The sequence below is a fragment of the Salmo salar genome, chromosome ssa05, assembly GCF_905237065.1.
Source record: "Salmo salar chromosome ssa05, Ssal_v3.1, whole genome shotgun sequence".
In the NCBI taxonomy this organism is placed as follows: domain Eukaryota; kingdom Metazoa; phylum Chordata; class Actinopteri; order Salmoniformes; family Salmonidae; genus Salmo; species Salmo salar.
In genome coordinates this window covers 22,243,013-22,258,375 of record NC_059446.1, presented here as the reverse complement: position 1 = coordinate 22,258,375, position 15,363 = coordinate 22,243,013, and the positions used below count along the sequence as shown (strand labels likewise).

At 42.8% G+C, this 15,363-nt stretch overlaps 1 protein-coding gene across 1 annotated transcript in view; it reads left to right on the top strand.

The window, feature by feature from the left end:
• The window catches only part of LOC106604464 (ecto-NOX disulfide-thiol exchanger 2-like), a 225,390-nt gene that overhangs the window by 82,544 nt on the left and 127,483 nt on the right, over positions 1 to 15,363 (top strand). The window contains exons 4-5 of the mRNA XM_014199103.2: positions 9,145 to 9,351; positions 10,725 to 10,958. Of these exons, the coding sequence (XP_014054578.2) occupies positions 9,145 to 9,351; positions 10,725 to 10,958 (441 nt within the window). The remainder of the gene's footprint in view (positions 1 to 9,144; positions 9,352 to 10,724; positions 10,959 to 15,363) is intronic.

Here is a 15,363-nt window from a genome sequence, read left to right as displayed (position 1 = left end):
GTGTGTGTGTGTGTGTGTGTGTGTGTGTGTGTGTGTGTGTGTGTGTGTGTGTGTGTGTGTGTGTGTGTGTGTGTGTGTGTGTGTGTGTGTGTGTGTGTGTGTGTGTGTGTGTGTGTGTGTGTGTGTGTGTGTGTGTACGTAATTGTGTGAGTAATTGTTAAATCAAAATAAAATGGTATTTGTCACATGCTTCGTAAATAACAGGTGTACATCTGCAACATTTGCACTGAGCAACATTCACACTGAGCAACATCCGCACTGAGCAACATCTGCACTGAGCTAGAGCTGCTGCTTTCAAGGAGTGGGACACTAATCTGGACGCTTATAAGAAATCCCACTACGCCCTATGACAAACCATCAAACAGCAATACATGACCAAGATAGAATCCTACCACACCAACTCTGACACTCGTCGGATGTGGCAGGGCTTGCAAACTATCATGGTTTACAAAAGGAAACCCAGCCGCGAGCTGCCCACTGACGCAAGCCTACCAGATGAGCTAAATGCCTTCTATGCTCGCTCCGAGGCAAGCAACACTGAACTATGCATGAGTGCACCGGATGCTTCCAGACGACTGTGTGATCACGCTCTCCGTAGCCAATGTGAGTAAAACCCTTCAACAGGTTAACATTTACAAGCCCGCAGGGCCAGACGGATTACCAGGACGTGAACTCAGAGCATGTGTTGACCAGCTGGAAAGTGTATTCACTGACATTTTCAACCTCTCCCTGACTCAGTCTGTAATACCTACATGTTTCAAGCAGACCACCATAGTCCCTGTGCCCCAAAACACTGAGGTAACCTTTCTAAATGTCTATCGCCCCGTAGCACTCATATCTGTAGCCATGAAGTGCTTTGAAAGGCTGGTCATGGCTTACATCAACACCATCATCCCAGATACCCTGGACCCATTCCAATTTGCAAAAAAGTTAAGATCAGCGTAAAAAAACTATTTTGACCCTGTATTGAGATTAACTTTACTGCAGTGTTGCTGATGTCCTTTGCTCAGGTGTGAAGTGTGTGTGTGGGGGATCACAGCGTGCTGAAGTGTGTGTGGGGGATCACAGCGTGCTGAAGTGTGTGTGAGGGATCACAGCGTGCTGAAGTGTGTGTGAAGGATCACAGCATGCTGAACTGTGTGTGAAGGATCACACCGTGCTGAAGTGTGTGTGCTCCTCCCCATCACTCCTTCCTGCTATGAACACTCAACACAGTAAGAGAGTTACCAGTGCGTTGGTGTGCATTGGTGTTTATGCCTCACTATCTACCAGGAAATGTAGCAGGTTAGTGTTTTTCATCATGAATCTTGTTCTGGAGGCAGCTTTGCAGAGTGGTCACTAGCTGGCACACCCACAAAGTCATAAAATCTGATTTTAAACCTAACCCTAACCTTAACCACACTGCTAACCCTAATGCCTAACCTTAAATTAAGACCAAAAAGCACATTTTGGTTTTCATTATATTTTACATTATAGCCAGGTCTGCCTCCAGGACAAGACTCATGACAATAAATGTCAACTTGCAGAAATGTATGGTGTGGAAAGAAAACATGTTAGTCACTAACCACCAATGGACAGGAAACAGTCCCAGACACACCATACAGCTACCACACTGTTCAGTCTGTCAGGTAGAATCACTGAGACAGTGGTAGATAATGAAGATGTCTTTATCTATGCCAATCACGACACATCACATCTCATGACTTCAGAAACAAGATAAATGATATCCCTTCGAAGAGGAATCACTCCAGAGCTGCTGCAGTTTGTCTGGGGCTGCTGTATGTTCTCCTACTTGCTCGGATCACAGGCCTGTGTCTCTACTATAATGGTGTTCTTGGCAGTTATGAGAAAAACTGTAAAACCAACTCCACAGCAGAGAGAGACCAGTTACAGAGTAGTAACAACGCCATGACTAAAGAGAGGGACCATCTCCAGACAAAACTCTCCATGCTAAAGCAACATTCTCAACTGGGATGGAGGTATTTCAGCGGCAGTTTGTACCACATCTCTAAAGGGACTAAATTGTGGACGGTGTGTGTGTGTGTGTGTGTGTGTGTGTGTGTGTGTGTGTGTGTGTGTGTGTGTGTGTGTGTGTGTGTGTGTGTGTGTGTGTGTGTGTGTGTGTGTGTGTGTGTGTGTGTGTGTGTGTGTGTGTGTGTGTGTGTGTGTGTGTACGCTGTAGTGTAGTGCCCTAATAATCTGTAGGGTCAGGAGGAGATGATTGGTGGGCCGAGTTCCAGAGAGAAGGACTTTAGCTGAACAACAGTGGCACAGTCTGGTCCTCTGGGAGGGCTAAGCTTTACAATAAAAATACATATTCTGTAACTGGAACGCTTCAGCATAAGGGTCTCTGCTCTGCTACCACAATACTTTAGAATAAGCTTTTTATTATTACAAGACATAGCAATGTGAGCCCATGCTCTGTGCCATAGATAAAGGGCCTATGTTCTGCTACCACAAGGCTTTGGAATGAGCTTAAAGAACCCTGGTCTGTAACTACAGATGGTCATCCAGACATGATTGAGTTAGACCATATAGACTCCGCTGATCATATTTCTTAGGGATGAAACATCTGATCTATTGGGGATTCATTCCATCAAACCCTCTTTGTTACATTATTCAGGGTTGTCAAGCAATGACTGAATCATTCACATGAGAGAATCATCCAGCTCTCTGGTTAAAGACAATGGATTCTTATTTATCCCACTATAGTTTCACATTAACATTACATATCAATAAAAAGTTATCCAATGTTTTCATCACTCTTGCAGAAAGTTAGCTCATGGTTTAGATTTCCAGATGTATTTTTTTTTTATACTTTAATAGATTTTCCCATCTTGAAGTTTCTGAATACATTCTTTAATCAGACGAATAATGTATCACATCAAATAGGCCTGTACATTACGCTAATAATACTTCTAAATGTAAAAATGTAATTTCACAATCTAGATCAAGTAGATTTTCCTTTTATTTTAACCCAGGGCCTAAAGTATAAAACAGCACTGTTAGCTGAATTAGGTATACATGCACAAGTTAGTCCAATGAGCTTCCAAATTCTGGTGTGTTGACACACATGCATACCCAGGGAGGAGACGTTGCTATAATTTTTATCAAATTTGTCAAAACTAGACAATATCGTGCACTGAGTTTGAAAGCTACGCAAAGCTCTGATGAGAAAACCGTATAAAAGTTTGGGGTCATTTAAAATGTTTAAAACACACACAAAAACTATATATATATATATATATATATATATATATATATATATATATATATATATATACTGCTCAAAAAAATAAAGGGAACACTTAAACAACACATCCTAGATCTGAATGAATGTAATAATCTTATTAAATACTTTTTTCTTTACATAGTTGAATGTGCTTACAACAAAATCACACAAAAATAATCAATGGAAATCCAATTTTTCAACCCATGGAGGTCTGGATTTGGAGTCACACTCAAAATTAAAGTGGAAAACCACACTAGAGGCTGATCCAACTTTGATGTAATGTCCTTAAAACAAGTCAAAATGAGGCTCAGTAGTGTGTGTGGCCTCCACGTGCCTGTATGACCTCCCTACAACGCCTGGGCATGCTCCTGATGAGGTGGCGGATGGTCTCCTGAGGGATCTCCTCCCAGACCTGGACTAAAGCATCCGCCAACTCCTGGACAGTCTGTGGTGCAACGTGGCGTTGGTGGATGGAGCGAGACATGATGTCCCAGATGTGCTCAATTGGATTCAGGTCTGGGGAACGGGCGGGCCAGTCCATAGCATCAATGCCTTCCTCTTGCAGGAACTGCTGACACACTCCAGCCACATGAGGTCTAGCATTGTCTTGCATTAGGAGGAACCCAGGGCCAACTGCACCAGCATATGGTCTCACAAGGGGTCTGAGGATCTCATCTCGGTACCTAATGGCAGTCAGGCTACCTCTGGCGAGCACATGGAGGGCTGTGCGGCCCCCCAAAGAAATGCCACCCCACACCATGACTGACCCACCGCCAAACCGGTCATGCTGGAGGATGTTGCAGGCAGCAGAACATTCTCCACGGCGTCTCCAGACTCTGTCACATCTGTCACGTGCTCAGTGTGAACCTGCTTTCATCTGTGAAGAGCACAGGGCGCCAGTGGCGGATTTGCCAATCTTGGTGTTCTCTGGCAAATGCCAAATGTCCTGCACGGTGTTGGGCTGTAAGCACAACCCCCACCTGTGGACGTCGGGCCCTCATACCACCCTCATGGAGTCTGTTTCTGACCGTTTGAGCAGACACATGCACATTTGTGGCCTGCTGGAGGTCATTTTGCAGGGCTCTGGCAGTGCTCCTCCTGCTCCTTCTTGCACAAAGGCAGAGGTAGCGGTCCTGCTGCTGGGTTGTTGCCCTCCTACGACCTCCTCCACGTCTCCTGATGTACTGGCCTGTCTCCTGGTAGCGCCTACATGCTCTGGACACTACGCTGACAGACACAGCAAACCTTCTTGCCACAGCTCGCATTGATGTGCCATCCTGGATGAGCTGCACTACCTGAGCCACTTGTGTGGGTTGTAGACTCCGTCTCATGCTACCACTAGAGTGAAAGCACCGCCAGCATTCAAAAGTGACCAAAACATCAGCCAGGAAGCATAGGAACTGAGAAGGGGTCTGTGGTCCCCACCTGCAGAACCACTCCTTTATTGGGGGTGTCTTGCTAATTGCCTATAATTTCCACCTGTTGTCTATTCCATTTGCACAACAGCATGTGAAATTTATTGTCAATCAGTGTTGCTTCCTAAGTGGACAGTTTGATTTCACAGAAGTGTGATTGACTTGGAGTTACATTGTGTTGTTTAAGTGTTCCCTTTATTTTTTTGAGCAGTGTATATGTTTTCAAGAAGGGAAGAGTGGGGTAAGTTGAGCAAAAGGGTAAGTTGAGCCACCCCTTGTTTCTAGGAAACTATACACAACATGTATAATTTTACCAAATATTTTGGAAGAGATCATAATTTCTGTGAAGTAAGAAACCACCTAGAATATTTGGTAAGTGATTTAAGTCCAAAAAAATTATTTTCACCAAGTCAAATTAATTTATTGTGTTGGAGGTTTCACCAAAGTAGATCATTTTAAGATTGTTCTATACATCAGTTGTGGTCTCTATAAGCTTCAATACAATGTCCTAAACCTAGCATGAAAGTGCATCCTAGCAGCTGTGTGGTCTAATATAGTCAAAATTAGGCTTGGGCAGTATACCGTATATATGCATTCAATACTGTCAATACCATAAAACAATTTCTTTGAAGTTTTTGTATAAATGTTCATATTTGTAACTAGTTTTTCAGTTATTACCTGCAGTCAACTTGTGCCATACGTTAGGAGAGAAAGCATATTGCGTTCTTCATTTCACCAGTCACGTTATTTTACATTATGAAGCTTACCATAGTTCCACAGAACTGTTGAGCCAGTCACATTTGTTTGTAAATAGCATAATGAGATAAAGTTGTGAATTTGGTTTAACTTTATAGTTAGCTAAGTACGTGGCTGAATTAATAAGCATAATATAGTATTAGCATAGTATTAGCTTTCTGTGGTGTCAAAGCGCTTTGGATGAGTTATCTGTACAGTTGCCACTGCTGCTATCTTGATTTCCTTACGTTTATTTTTCTCCTCTCTGTTCTTGGCCCATCAGCTCCTCCTTCTTATTCTTTGAACAGAGGAGGCAGGCCCGTTACCCTAGCGACTCCAGACTCCACACAGCCATGGCATGTACACATGCTGCTCCATAGCCAGTACTGTTCTTCGTTCAGACAAGCATGCGTCCAAACTATGTTGATTTGCACAATGTCTCTCCTTCACATTCACTTGTAAATGTCCAAACTCACCAAAATTTACAGAATGAAAATGCTAAATTATCATCAAGGCAAAGGATGGCTACTTTGAAGAATCTCAAAATATATTTTGATTTGTGTAACACTTTTTTGGATCCTACATGATTCCATGTGTGTTATTTCATAGTTTTGATGTCTTCTCTGTTATTCTATAATGTAGAAAATAGTACAAATAAATAAATAACCCTTGAATGAGTAGGCGTATCCAAACTTTTGACTGGTACTGTATGTAGATATGTTTTTTAGAAATAATACTATATTTCTCTTGACAGAGTGATGCTGAATTTTAAAAGTGTCTCAACTTACAATAACATTTATGAAGCTGACCTTAGCTAGCAAGTCTCTTCCATTGTTTTACATGGCTGGTTAGCTACCAAGCTAGCACCTAATGTTCTGAGAACCATATGTTTCTTAGACCTTGGTGAGAGCATGGTTGTCCTGTAGTTATTTTGCATACAACGTTCCCACAACGTTCTGGGAATGGTGCAGGATAGTTGATTGACTTTGGAACATTCTCAGCACATTGAAGTTGACAAAATACAATTATTTTATTGGTATTTCATTACTTTAAAAGAACATTTCCTAATGTCAAACATGGTTACATTTAATTCAATTTTTGGTAATGTTCTAGGAATGTTTTCCAACTGGTTTGACATTAGGAATGTTCTGAAATAGTTCAGAGAAAATTCCCACATTCTTCTGTGGGAATTTAAGTACTTCAGCATAACGTTTTCTGCAGGTTTCCTCATTTAATGTTTTCAGAATATTAAGAAAACTCTCCATAAAAAAAACAAGAAAACATTAATAACGTTCAGAGAAAGTTCTAAGAATGTTATTTAAAAACATATACATTCCATTCTCAATGTCAACAAAACTCTCTCTATCCTCTATCTTGTTAAGTGTGTTCAGGTGTGTTGGTCGCACCCACTAATTGATCTTATTGAGTGCTTGTTTCCTTTGAAATGGGGTCTTTTTGAATATACTGACATGAACAGCTTTGTATGAGTTACATTTACATTTACATTTAAGTCATTTCGCAGACACTCTTATCCAGAGCGACTTACAAATTGGTGCATTCACCTTATGATATCCAGTGGAACAACCACTTTACAATAGTGCATCTAAATCTTTTAGGGGGGGGGGGGGATTAGAAGGATTACTTTATCCTATCCTAGGTATTCCTTAAAGAGGTGGGGTTTCAGGTGTCTCCGGAAGGTGGTGATTGACTCCGCTGTCCTGGCGTCGTGAGGGAGCTTGTTCCACCATAGGGGTGCCAGAGCAGCGAACAGTTTTGACTGGGCTGAGCGGGAACTGTGCTTCCTCAGAGGTAGGGGGGCCAGCAGGCCAGCGGTGGATGAGCGCAGTGCCCTCGTTTGGGTGTAGGGACTGATCAGAGCCTGAAGGTACGGAGGTGCCGTTCCCCTCACGGCTCCGTAGGCAAGCACCATGGTCTTGTAGCGGATGCGAGCTTCAACTGGAAGCCAGTGGAGAGAGCGGAGGAGCGGGGTGACGTGAGAGAACTTGGGAAGGTTGAACACCAGACGGGCTGCGGCGTTCTGGATGAGTTGTAGGGGTTTAATGGCACAGGCAGGGAGCCCAGCCAACAGCGAGTTGCAGTAATCCAGACGGGAGATGACAAGTGCCTGGATTAGGACCTGCGCCGCTTCCTGTGTGAGGCAGAGTCGTACTCTGCGAATGTTGTAGAGCATGAACCTACAGGATCGGGTCACCGCCTTGATGTTAGTGGAGAACAACAGGGTGTTGTCCAGGGTCACGCCAACGTTCTTAGCACTCTGGGAGGAGGACACAATGGAGTTGTCAACCGTGATGGCGAGATCATGGAACGGGCAGTCCTTCCCCGGGAGGAAAAGCAGCTCTGTCTTGCCGAGGTTCAGCTTGAGGTGGTGATCCGTCATCCACAATGATATGTCTGCCAGACATGCAGAGATGCGATTCGCCACCTGGTTATCAGAAGGGGGAAAGGAGAAGATTAATTGTGTGTCGTCTGCATAGCAATGATAGGAGAGACCATGTGAGGATATGACAGAGCCAAGTGACTTGGTGTATAGCGAGAATAGGAGAGGGCCTAGAACAGAGCCCTGGGGGACACCAGTGGTGAGAGCACGTGGTGCGGAGACAGATTCTCGCCACGCCACCTGGTAGGAGCGACCTGTCAGGTAGGACGCAATCCAAGCGTGTGCAGCGCCGGAGATGCCCAACTCGGAGAGGGTGGAGAGGAGGATCTGGTGGTTCACAGTATCAAAGGCAGCAGATAGGTCTAGAAGGATGAGAGCAGAGGAGAGAGAGTTAGCTTTAGCAGTACGCAGAGCCTCCGTGACACAGAGAAGAGCAGTCTCAGTTGAGTGACCAGTCTTGAAACCTGACTGATTTGGATCAAGAAGGTCATTCTGAGAGAGATAGCAAGAGAGCTGGCCAAGGATGGCACGTTCAAGAGTTTTGGAGAGAAAAGAAAGAAGGGATACTGGTCTGTAGTTGTTGACATCGGAGGGATCGAGTGTATAAAATACATGACATACTAACTCCATTCAGGTGGTGCAGTGGACTAATTCCATGGATAGAGAGCAGAATATCATACTGTAGGTTTGAATCTCACTCACGCTGTGCCACAATAAAAAATACATGTGTTTGCATTATTAATGCCTCAGCAAATTAATTTCTATCTGTGCTTTGACTTCAAAAACGTTAACCCAAACTAGCAGTGTTATTGAAACATTTAGTGAAAGTTTTCAGGATGTTATTAAAAAACCTCCAAATAACCATTACATTTCGTTCACAACATTTAGAGAATGTTCTCAAAATGTTATTTAGTTACATTCAAATAACATATATTTTCTGTTCTCAGAATGTTAATAAAACCTCCAGGAAATTTTCACTTCTGTTCTCTGAACGTTTAAAAAATGTTCAGTTTTACCGGTCACTAAACTTATGGCTTTGTTACCAGATACAATGGGATACCAAAAACGTACATTCCCACAACTTGCAAGGAACTACATGTGCTAGCTGGGTAGGTATCTAAATATAACAGTGTCTAACAACATGGCCCTTTCAAGCATTGTTTTTGATTGAAAGGGGAAACAGCATGTGTAGGTATCATCAGTTAGATACAGTCTATTAGGCTAGCTAGCTAACCGGCCATAGACTAATTAGCTAATGACAGCTTCATAGCTGTTATCAAACAAACCTTTCCTTGTACAGACCTGAATGTGTTCATACATCCAATTAAATAAATCTCCTTCTTTTCTCTCTTCATGTTGCTTAGACCTTCCCTCTCCGGCCATCAGGGAGCGCCCTCCCGGCTGTAAGACTGTGTTTGTCGGTGGTCTGCCAGAGAACGCTACCGAGGCCCTCATCGTGGAGGTGTTCGGCCAGTTGGGTGAGATCATCGCCATCCGCAAGAGTAAGAAGAACTTCTGCCATATCCGATTTGTCGAAGAGTTCACCGTGGACAGAGCCCTCTTCCTGTCTGGTACATTTCCTACGTTTTCTATTAAACTTCATCCTGTATTGTGGAATAAATGTCCTCCCTCTTCAGTCAGAGAACTTAACTATGTTGGTCAATGAGGAGACCACTAGAGGTGTTGTGGAATAAATGTCCTCCCTCTTCAGTCAGAAACCTTAACTATGCAGGTCAATGAGGAGACAACAAGAGGTGTTGTGGAATAAATGTCTATTAGATCTATTAGATTCCAACTATTAGATTCCAGCTATTAGATTCCAGCTATTAGACTCCCTCTGTTAGACTCCAGCTATTAGACTCCCTCTATTAGACCATCTATTAGACTCCATCTCTTACTCCATCTATTAGACTCCCTCTATTCTACCATCTATTAGACTCCAGCTATTAGACTCCCTCTATTCTACCATCTATTAGACTCCAGCTATTAGACTCCCTCTATTAGACCATCTATTAGACTCCATCTCTTACTCCATCTATTAGACTCCCTCTATTAGACCATCTATTAGACTCCATCTCTTACTCCATCTATTAGACTCCCTCTATTCTACCATCTATTAGACTCCAGCTATTAGACTCCCTCTATTCTACCATCTATTAGACTCCAGCTATTAGACTCCCTCTATTCTACCATCTATTAGACTCCAGCTATTAGACTCCCTCTATTCTACCATCTATTAGACTCCAGCTATTAGACTCCCTCTATTAGACCATCTATTAGACTCCATCTCTTACTCCCTCTATTAGACTCCGTCTATTAGACTCCCTCTATTCTACCATCTATTAGACTCCAGCTATTAGACTCCAGCTATTAGACTCCCTCTATTAGACTACATGTAAGAGAGAAGAAAGAGAGAAAGAGAGCAAGAGAGAGTAGGAAGCAGAGAGAGAGAGAAGACAGGACAGAGAGAGAGAATGACAGTGAGAGAGAGAGAGAGAGATGTGTTTGCTTGAGTGTCACTAGAGGACCAATTAGTCTCTAAGTCTTCTCTACTAATTAGTTTAGAGAACAGAGAGGTGTTTACTCCAGCCCCACAAAGCTACTTTAGCTGGGATGCAGCTGTGACAGAGGAACCAACAGATTTAAAAGAGGAGAGCCTCAGAGGGATGGGGAGCGATGGATGGACAGATCGTTTTAACCCAAATAGAGGATGTCAGGAGAGAGATGCAGGTGTCTGATAGAAAGTGGTTTGTGGGTATTTACGACGCTTTATCGCCCTGCACCTGCACGTTTAGCAGAGTGAAATGTCACTCGTGATGTTACCAATTGGTTCTAACGCTCTCTCGCCCCCTCTCTCTCCCCCCCTCTCTCTCTCTCTCTCTCTCTCTCCCCTCCCCCCCTCTCTCTCTCTCTCTCCCCTCAACCCCCTTTCCTCTCCCTCCAGGCTACCGTATGCGTCTGGGCTCCAGTACAGACAAGAAGGACACAGGGCGGCTCCATGTGGACTTTGCCCAGGCCAGAGACGACTTGTATGAGTGGGAGTGTCGTCAGCGCCTGTATGCCAGAGAGGAGAGACACCGCAGGAGGATGCAGGAGGACCGTTTCAGACCCCCCTCCCCTCCACCCATCGTCCATTACTCAGACCACGAGTGTAGCCAGCTGGGCGACAAGATCAAAGGTGGGGCTCAATTTCCCAGGGCATACACACATTCAGTACACACAGATTCCCGCAGTACACACAGATTCACGCAGTACTCACAGATTCACACAGTACACACAGATTCACACAGTACAGACACAAACAATACAGAGACAGACTCTCAAACAAAGAAACACAATTCCCAAACACTAACTAACCACCCTCCTTGATCTTTCACAGTGGTCCTCCTCTGGGTTTAGTTTGGATGACAAATCTCCTTGACACACTACAGAGCTTGATGTTGTCTATCCGTCTGAGTATGAATCTGTCTCTGGGTTTAGTTTGGTTGACAAATCCCCCTGACACACTGCAGAGCTTGATGTTGTCTATCCGTCTGAGTATGAATCAGTCTCTGGGTTTAGTTTGGTTGACAAATCTCCCTGACACACTGTAGAGCTTGATGTTGTCCATCCGTCTGAGTATGAATCTGTCTCTGGGTTTAAAGAAGCTGTAGACTCAAAAGTCCCATCTGCTCTGAGTGTTTGACTGATGGTTTGTGCGTGTGTGTGTGTGTGTGTGCATGTGCATGCGCGTGTACATGCACATGCATTTGTGTTTAAACACAGGCTTCACTACTATAATCTGCTGAAGTACATAAATATCCCCTCCCACAACTTGTACTTAAATATTTGTGAATGTGAGGATTCCAGTAGAAAAGTGAGGAAAAAAGAGGTAATCTTGCTGCTATCTTAGCCCAAACACCTTGACAATTTCTCTATTAACTATTATGAAGAGCTGTGACCTTTAACTGGCTTAGTAATGAATGTGGCTGCTCCACATTCAGTTTATCTGAGAAGCTGATATATGTGTCACGCCTGCTCCCACTCCCCCTCTCTGGCGCTCGAGGGTGCAAGGTGGCCCATCATTACACACACCTGTCACCATCATAACACGCATCTGCGTAATATTGGACTCACCTGGACTCTTTGTTGATTGCCCCTCTATATCTGTCTGCTCCTCAGTTTGTTCCCTGTGTCAGCATTATTGTCGTTATGTTTCCCCTGTCCAGACGCTGTCCTTGTTTGTTTTATGTCAGTTATTTATTAAATGTTCACTCCCTGTACTTGCTTCTCATCTCCCAGCATCTGTCCTTACAGAATGCTGACACCACAATGTGAGGCATCAGGAATTTTTACTTTTTTTAGTTTTTGTTGCTGGCATCGGGTCCGGGTGCCGCTGTCGGAGGAACCGGCGGTGCCTCAGCTGGCTCGTTGGGGTTCCACGCCTTAGCTGGCTCATCAGGCTCCCATCCCATCCCATGTCATGCCTCAGCCGGCTCGTCAGGCTCCCACGCCTTAGCCGGCTCATCAGGCTCCCATCCAACGTCATCTGTTCCTCAGTTTGTTCCCGGTGTCAGCATTATTGTCGTTATGTTTCCACTGTGCAGACGCTGTCCTTGTTTGTTTGATGTCGGTTATTTGTTAAATGTTCACTCCCTGTACTTGCTTCTCGTCTTCCAGTATCTGTCCTTACAATATGAGATGCCAGCCAGGCAGCAGCCTGGTATTTTAGTATGCACACATATCCTCAACACATTCATGGGTTGCACGTTTCATCACAATATTGTTTGGAATGTTTGTTTTAGGACTGATGCCAAGCTGAGCATTCTACATTCTACTAATGTAGTCTTAATAGGTGTTGATTAAGATTTTGTCTGAAGTGCATTACATACTGTTGCTTGGAAACAATGACATTGCAAAACGAGGCTAATATTTATGTCGCCATATTGACTTTAAATTCAGTACAATATTAGCTAGCTAACTAAGATTGTGGGGAGAGCACCAAAAATTTTGCTAGCTAATGTTAGCATTTCTAGCTATTTCTGACTAACTTTGCTAGCTCATGGCAACATTGGCATCTCTCTCAAGTAAAATTGATGACATCATCAAAGTTGTATTTCCAGGACACTAAAGTGTAATTTTAACTAAACAGTCATTATCCCCCAATCAGTGTGTGTGTCAATGAAGAGGCTTTGTGGACTGCATGTATACAAGGGACAACAATGCATTTCAGGCTAAAGAAAGCCCCATTAACTGACTAAGATGGCACTCAAGCAGGTTTTATTTTATTTTGTTAAGATAACACTACAGTAACATAATATTTTGTTCATAGAAAGTAGAGCTTATTGAGTTTAGGACAGATACATCATTCATTGTTTTATGATCGAGAGTTAGAAAACGGGCCTATGGGAATTGGTTTTGACTCGTTAGCAGCTAGAGTATTTGTAAATATACTGTAGCTAGCTAAGCTAGCTGGCTTGCTAACAATGTACTGTTTATGCAGAATCACCTTGCCTATTTCAAGGCTAACAGGGTTTTTTATTAATTCTTATAATCTTATAAATCTTTCCTTATCTAACAGAACCAGGCTAGCTTTTATTAACTTAGCTACTGTGGGCTCCAAAATTACTGGCACCCCTGACTGGCAATGTGCAAACAATATAAACAACATCATTATAGAGATAAACTAAAAATATCAACATGTGAGAAATACTTCATTAACATTTCAATGGAACCCACCAAAATCATGTATTGATTTAATTAAAAATCAATGTCCTCCAAATCAAGGTTTCACAATTTTATTTTACTAGGCAAGTCAGTTAAGAACAAATTCTTATTTTCAATGATGGACTAGGAACAATGGGTTAACCGCCCTGTTCAGTGGCAGAATGGAAGATTTTTACCTTGTCAGCTCGGGATTTGATCTTGCAACTTTTCAGTTACTAGTCCAACACTCTAACCACAAGGCTACATGCCGCCCCAATTAATGGCACCCTTAAAGATTATTGTAAATAATATCTACCAAAATTAAACAAGGAATTAAATTCCACTAATTTAAGTTTATTTAAGTCTTAAGGAACTATATTGAGCCATTACATCACTTCCTGTTTCACTAGGGTATAAAAATTAGGTAACACACATGCAATATCTTTTTGTCATCCAACACCATGAAGAAAACAAAAGAACTGGCTGTTCAAAAGAGACAGATGGTCGTAGACCTTCATAAATCTGGTAATTGCTACAAGAAGATCCACAAAGAATTGAATATACCACTGAGCTCTGTCAGGGCATTTATTTAAAAAAATGTATAATATGGAACAGTTGAAAATCTCACAGGTAGAAGATGCAAATGCATTTTGCCCCCAGGATAGGGAGGAGGATAGTGAGAGAAACAACAAAACCCCCAAGAATCACTGTGAAAGAATTGCAGGCCTTGGAGACATCTTGGGGTCACCAGGTTTAAAAAAGTACCATCAGACGCCACCTCCACAACCACAAGCTCTTTGGAAGGGTTGCCAGAAGAAAGCACTTTCTGACTCCAAGACACAGACGCGAGCTTTTGGAGTTTGACAAACGTCATTTAAATTATGACTGGAATAAGGTGCTCTGGTCAGATGAGACCAAAATTGAACATTTTGGTCAGATACAGTATCGGCATGTTTGACGTCGAAACAGAGATGCATACAAGGAGAGGCACCTCATACCCACAGTGAAATATGATGGTGGGTCAGTGATGTTTTGGAGCTACTTTAATTCCGGAGGTCCAGGGGCACTGGTTAAATATCAGGCAATTTTGGCTGACAATCTGGTTGCCTTTGCCAGATGGCTGGGACTTGGCCGTAGGTGGACTTTCCAACAAGACAATGACCCAAAACATACCTCAAGATCCACACAGAAATGGTTCTGTGACAACAAAATCAATGTTCTGCCATGGCCATCTCAGTCACTGGACCTCAATCCAATCGAAAACCTGTGGGCTGAGTTGAAGAGGGCAGTTGATAAGCCCAAGAATGTGAAGGATGTTGAAGGATATGCATAGAGGAATGGTCCAAAATCCCTTCAAATGTGTTCCTTAACCTTACAAACATTACAGGAAAAGACTCCATGATGTTATCCTTGCCAGAGGTGGTTGCACTAAGTACTAAATGAGGAGTGCCAATAATTATGAAACCTTGATTTTGGTGAAATGTGTTTTGTATTAAATAATTGCATGATTTTGGTTGGTACCATTGAAACATTAATAAAGTACAGTATTTCTCACATGTTGGTATTTTGAGTTTATCTCTATAATTATATTGTTTATATTTTTTTAAGTACCGTAATTTCCGGACTATTAAGCACACCTGAATATAAGCCGCACCTACTGAATTAAAAAAATATATATATTTTGAACATAAATAAGCCGCACATGTCTATAAGCCGCAGGTGCCGACCGGTACATTGAAACAAATGAACTTTACACAGGCTTTAATGGGGCTCGGGGGCAGTATTGAGACATTTTGAAAAAAATATGTGCCCATTTTTAACTGCCTCCTACACCAACTCAGAAGCTAGGATATGCATATTATTAACACATTCGGATAGAAAACACTCTGAATTTTCTA